The 6,452-nt window shown below is 39.1% G+C and overlaps 1 protein-coding gene across 1 annotated transcript in view; it reads left to right on the top strand.

The window, feature by feature from the left end:
* The first annotated feature begins 2,127 nt into the window (after positions 1 to 2,127).
* TMX1 (thioredoxin-related transmembrane protein 1) overlaps positions 2,128 to 6,452 on the top strand; it is a 13,331-nt gene continuing 9,006 nt past the window's right edge. The window contains exons 1-2 of the mRNA XM_006899192.1: positions 2,128 to 2,282; positions 5,120 to 5,235. Of these exons, the coding sequence (XP_006899254.1) occupies positions 2,131 to 2,282; positions 5,120 to 5,235 (268 nt within the window). The 5' untranslated portion in view covers positions 2,128 to 2,130. The remainder of the gene's footprint in view (positions 2,283 to 5,119; positions 5,236 to 6,452) is intronic.

Below are 6,452 nucleotides of genomic sequence, written 5' to 3'. Positions count from 1 at the left end.
AACTCAAGATGTGCGGCTGGACTGTATCCTTTCTCCATACCTATTCGATCTATTTGTTGAGCAAACTGTTCTCAGACAGACTTTATGAAAAAGAGTGTGGCATCAGGATCAGAGGAAGACTCAGCAACAACCTGCATTACACAGATGACACAACCTTGCTTGTAGAAAGTGAAGAAGACTTAAAATGCTTGCTGCTGATGATCAAAGACTATAGCCATCAATGTGGACTACATTCCAACATCAAGAAGACAGAAATCCTCACCACTGGGCCAATAGGCAACATCATGATAGAAGGAGAAAAGACTATCTTAATTCCACTGGCAGTCAAGGAAATAAAAAACATACTGCACTGGGTAAATCTGCTGTCAAGGACCTCTCTAAGGTGTTAAGGAGTAATGATGTCAGTTTAAATTGATTTAAGCACACTTGATTCAAACCACTGTCTTTTCTATACTTGTTATGCATCTTAAAGTTGGGAAATGACTAAGAATGACAAGAATTGATGCCTTAGAGTTATGATGCTGGAAGAGAGTAGTGAAAATAACATGGATTGCCAGAAGGACAAATATTTCCTGGAGAAAGTACAGCTGGGCTACTCTTTGGAAGCTAAAATGGTGAAGGTTTGTGTCACCAATTTTGGGCATGTAGGTAGAAAGGGCTATTCCTTGGAAAAGGACATCACACATGGAAAGGTAGAGGGTCAGTGAAAGAGAAGACCTTGAATAAGATAGAATGCCATAGAGATGGATGCAAGTATATTAGAGAAATGAGGTTGGCACAGGATGGAGCAAGGTTCAGATCCATTGTTCATAGGATTACTATGAATCATAAGCAACTCAAGGGCACCTTATAATAACAACACTACATTTCCAAAGATAGTGCCCTTTTCCAAGGACTTGCGCCTTCTGATATTATGTTCAATGCAGGCAAGACTAAATCTTACTTTCCTTTCTTCTAAGGAGCACTCTGGCTCCACTTGTTAAAAAGACTTGTTTGTTCTTTTGATAGTCCATGGTATGTTTTTTTGCTCAATTTTGTTAATTTGCTGTTTTACTTTCAAATGCATATGAAGCAAAGGAAAATACTCTGGCTAGGGTCTGGTGCACCTGTCTTTCCTCTCCCCTACAGGTGAATTTTTATTTTACACTTTAGGAAGGGATACAATGAAGAAAGAGAAGTGTAACTAATTACCTATGTTTAGGACTAAATTATGTACAATACCAGATCTTGATTCAAAGTCTAACCACTTTTTATGACTTCTATTAAACTTCTTATCAGAGATCCTTGTTTAACTATTCCTTTGAAATTTTTAATTCAGGGAATCTCTTTACCAACTGATTTTTTTTTTCCAAACCAAAGGATTATGCACACACAAATAATATAAAATGCATTTATGTACTGCACAATAGTTTTTGATGGTCATTATATATACAACCCTGTAACCAGTGTACAGTCAGATCACCTTTCTAGCCTGTAATCCTCAAGAAATATCTAAGTTCTTTAAACATCCACTAATTTTACTACAAAATTTCTTACCAAATGAAAACTCTGTAAGGCATTTAATTGGAGAGATGAGTAATCTCCTCCCGTGCGGTTTACTACAGCCTCTGAAACCCGCCAGCGAGTCAGCCCCCGCCGGCAAGTCAGCTAGGACTAAATTCAGATTTGACTGCAACGGGTTGAGTTTTTAACATAAACTTTAGAACTAGTTTAAGCACAAACACTGCTTCGTATCAAAATCCTCGCACAGGTGTTTCAGCTCCTCATTGGGAAGGATGGCAAAGGGTTTGGGGGTGTTTTCACCGCAGCATCGTCGCACCCTCCACACGCGGTCTCTTCCAAGGTCCTATCAATGCTCAGAGGTAACACAAGGGGCAGTGGGAGTGTGGAAAAAGGAGGGAAATTTCTGTCATGCGCACTACGGAGAGTCGCGCTTCTGTCGCTTCCACATAACTCACTGGGAGTCTGGCTTGGTCATGCGCACTGAGATTCCCCTGCATGCTCGCATCTTGTTGCGCGGTCATGCGCATGAGCAGAGCGGCTCGGTCGGGCCCGCGAGGGCGGAAGTGAGCCGCTGCCGTAGGGAGGCGCGAGCCTAGCTTCCCTCTGCGGGGTGGGCTAGCCGTTGACATGGCGCCCTCCACAAGTCTAGCGGTTTCCTCGGCGATACTGGTGGTACTGCTTTTAGGGGCTCCTTGGACCCAGGGGCGGCGGAGTGACGTGCGCATCATCACGGACGAGAACTGGAAAGAGTTACTGGAAGGAGAGTGGATGATAGAATTGTGAGTGCGAGGCAGTTGCTTCGGGGCCCCGCGGTCTACTAACTGGTGCCCCAAGGTTCGAGCCTTCCCTCCTGGCTTTCTCCCCGATCACTATGCCCTTTCGAGTCCCAGGTTCGTTCAGATGCTCCCTCCAGGCCGGGAGCTCCCAGCTCCTCTCGAGTCTCAAACTCCTCTTTGGTTTAGTTACGACTTGGTCCCACCCCTCTCTTAGTTTCTTATTCGCTAATACATTTTTTTTTTTAAACCGAAGTGTCCACTCTAGATTCTGGTGCTCCTAATCAGTTATGTTCCTCTTCGTATCCTTTCTTTAAGGCTTTAGAATTGGCAAGTATAGAATGTACCTTCACAGACATCTTAGCCTTATTTTTACCAAACTTTACAAAAGAGGAAATTGAGCACCATTTCTTATCACCTCTCTTTTGTCTAACCATATCCTTAAAAATCTGCTAATTCACTGCATTGTAATTTAAGGTTCTTTAATTTTAATTGTTTGGGGTTGTTGTGGTTTACGTACATTCCTTTCTCATTGCAAATGCTAAGAACAGTTAAGTTGCATTACTTTAAACTCCCCCCCCCCGCCCCCCCCATAGCTTTCTGCATATTCTGTTTTCCTTGGGTGTGCTTTTGTAGTGTGGGCCAAGCCCTTTTAGGTTTATGTAGGTGGTATTGCATTAAAACACAAAATTAATATATAGAATTTTAAGATGTGTTTATAAACTCAGGAAAGTTTATAAATCATTAAGGAAAATAATAAGTGTGTATAATGATTCTATTTAATTAGTGTCCTTTCTAAAGTGGGACATTTCCCTCTAGTTGTGGTAGGATTGGTGATATTAGTGGCATTAAGTATAAGCATTATTATTACCTTTGTACCAGACACTGCTGTGCACGTTACATTCATTTTTAGGCCTTTACAAGCTGTTTAAGATGGGTTTTAGTTCTTTTATCACAGATGTGAAGAAGGTGGTTAAATGTTTCAGTTAACCAGTACTGATATTCCTATAATTTAACTCTCATTGGAGTCCCCAGAGTCTTAACGCGGAATAAGTGGTCAGTAATTGTTCAGACATGCCACCTTTAAACAAAGATTCAGGTGTTTTTCTCTGATCTGAATGTTAGTAAGATTCTGGGTGAGGGGGATCTGGACATCTGTAAAGAAACCCAGTTAGGGATTCCTGAATCATAAAATTTAATGAAGGCTTACTTACAACATTTAGATGGAGGTTAATAAAGAAAGGAAAAGTTGAAGTGAAAATTCCAGCACCATTAAAGCTGCAGAAAGGAGGAAATGTAACTGTGATCTTTCATTATCAAATCATGCAGTTTTGATTGTGCCCATAAATGATTCCGTTTCCTAAACAAAGCTCAGTAACAGTTAATATGATTTATAATGTGATATACAGTCAAGTGTTACTCTGAAAACTCATTTTAACGCATTTGATAAAATTACATGAATTGAGAAGTAAAAAGTGGAGTATTAAGAGGGCAAAATACTAAACACGAACTAAATCCAAATTACCTAAATCCAAATTAGCGTCCATTTGAAATGGTGTGTACAGTTTAAAGTTTTGTTTCTTTATGCTTCTCTTTGATTCTGAGGTTCACGAAGTCTTTAAAAAGCAATTAAGAAACAGAAGGAACTTGAAAAAAAGGAGATTTAGTAGTTCTTACGGTAATCTGCTTTTACAAGTGAATTATCTACTGTAAACAACTCACCTCTGATCAGAAGTTCTGTTACAGAGATATGTTCATTGTAATGCAACTTAATTGTTAAATTGGGTTTTCGTATAATAGTTTTGTTCCACATTATCTCATCATTTTAGCCTATGTTTATGAAACAAGTGAAGACAATGTTAAAAAGTACAGAAACAACTCTTAAAGGTAGTAGTGGTTGTTGTGTGCCAAGGAGTTGGAACCATAGTTGACTGTCCAGTGGGTTTTCAGAGGTGGTTAATCCCGTGGGAGGAGGAGATTGCCTGTCTTTCACTGCAGAGCAGCTGGAGGAAGCTGGTTCTTTGAGTTAACAGTACAGCTCCTTACCACTAATCCTTATGATTAATTGTTTGAGGTTCCATAGAAGAGCTGAGGCAGTTTTCCTAGGGAAAAATCAAACCGAGACCACTGGGACCCCTTAAAATGCTAATACAGGCTTGGCCACAGAATTTGTAAATCAGGGGCCTGTGGCAACAGTGCTGAGTGATGTTGCCAGTCTTAAGATGGGGGTGTGATGCCTTACTTTTCCCCTGCTGAGGTCGCTTTCTGATTCTCTTATTTGACACCGTACATTTGTGATGGCTGCGGTGCTCTTGAAATTGGTGAACTTTGGTTTTAGGTTGCACTGCCAAAGGCAAGTGGTTTGAATCCTTTAATTGCTCTGTAGGAGAAAGACCTCTAGTTTCCACCTGTGTGATTTACAGCATGTGAAAAGCTTATGGGAGGGTCAGCTGTGAGTCCATTCTAGCTTGACGGCAGTGAGCAACATTTTTCAAAAGGCACAATAGTTTTTCAAGAACTACCTTTTGTCTTAAGAAGGTATTATGAAGAATGATTAGTGCCATAGTTCTTCATTTTTAAAATGTTACAGCCACATTTGCAGTTGTGTAAAATTTACCATTTACCAACTTCATTGTTTTCAGTAGAAAGTTGTGTTCAAAACCAACAAATTTAAAAATTTTTGTTTCCAGTGGGAAAACTATATTGGAATATTTATTTCGGTAGCCTAGTAAGGTTTAAAAATGTGTATTTTTTATATTTGTAAAATTCCCATCCCTTCCTTGTTAGATGCCTTTCATCTTCTGTTCTTTTCTTTTTTTTTTTTTTTAAACACTCTTTCTTAGTTATGCTCCATGGTGTCCTGCTTGTCAGAATCTTCAACCAGAATGGGAAAGCTTTGCCGAATGGGGAGAAGATCTTGAGGTTAATGTTGCAAAAGTAGATGTCACAGAGCAGCCAGGTACTATAAGTCTGGGTTTTTTTTGCAGATGGAGTTGATAAGCTAATTCTGTTCTTCACATTAGAAGCCCTTAACTATTTCTTTCATTAGGTTTTTGAAAACATAAGATCTGCAGCTAGTAAGCCGACTGGCCCACCTCTTTGATGGGGGCTCAGTGTGCATTGGTTGCAGACAGCAAACTCCTTGGCTTGTATGTAGCTCATTACTCCTATGAGTTGCTCCAAGGGAGCTTGGAGATAACACTTCCTCCCAGCTTGCCTAAACAGTGGCTTCATATCCTTCTAATTTATAACTCAGGCCCCAGACTGGCATGTCAGAAGCTTTTAAGAAGTCCTTGAATGTGATGCCAGGTCTGCCTTTACCAAGCAATCACTTCTATCCATAGGCTTTGCCATAATGAGCATGTGATTGAGCTTCTTTGTAGGGACAAAGTTAAATTCTCTGACAGTAGGAGATCTAAATCTCTGAAATTCATTGGGTATGACTGGAAGACAAAATATAAAACCAGCTACCCTTGCACTCCTGATTCGGTCACCTGGAAAACTGACATGTCCTGCCCACGAGGATACTCTTTGTTTAGAAAGACCTCACCATGTGTGTTTTATCATTAAGTTTGATTTCCTGTCTTTCCCTCCATCCCTAATAGTTATAATAGCTAATGTTTATTGAGCATTTACCTGCTGTTTGTCACATTTATTGTTTGAGCCTTATACAGCCTTGGAAAATAGGTAAGAGTATCAAATTTTAAATATATATAAACTGAGGCAGAAATAGATTGATCATTAGTTTTATTGCTGTTTGTCACATGGTTGATAATGTTACCTGCCGATACTACCCATTAAGAAAGATGCCTGAGCATTTTTTATTTTAACAATTCATATCACTCTGGGTTTTTGGCTCTTGAATTTTAAAAAAATTTCATTTGAATTTAGAGCTTTCTCAAATACTATTGTCTGATCAGTTGTGGTTTTATCACAGCACAACTGACCACCTGTTTTTATACATGTTTATAATGTTCTTAGTGTTTGAAGTTCATTTTTTTAACCTTTAGATTATGTACAGTAATTTTTTTAAAAATTGCTTGAAACACATTGTTAAGATTTCATATTCGTTCCCTGAACTTGGTTTGCAGAAGATCTGTTGTGTGATTATCTGTATTAACTTACCTGTTCTTGTATTTCTTTTTTTTTTTTTTTAATTTAATTTAGTTTGTTTAT

This window comes from Elephantulus edwardii, unplaced genomic scaffold, assembly GCF_000299155.1.
Source record: "Elephantulus edwardii isolate Elephantulus edwardi_28Jun2011 unplaced genomic scaffold, EleEdw1.0 scaffold00247, whole genome shotgun sequence".
Taxonomy (NCBI): Eukaryota; Metazoa; Chordata; class Mammalia; order Macroscelidea; family Macroscelididae; genus Elephantulus; species Elephantulus edwardii.
This window is presented reverse-complemented; position numbering and strand designations above follow the sequence as displayed.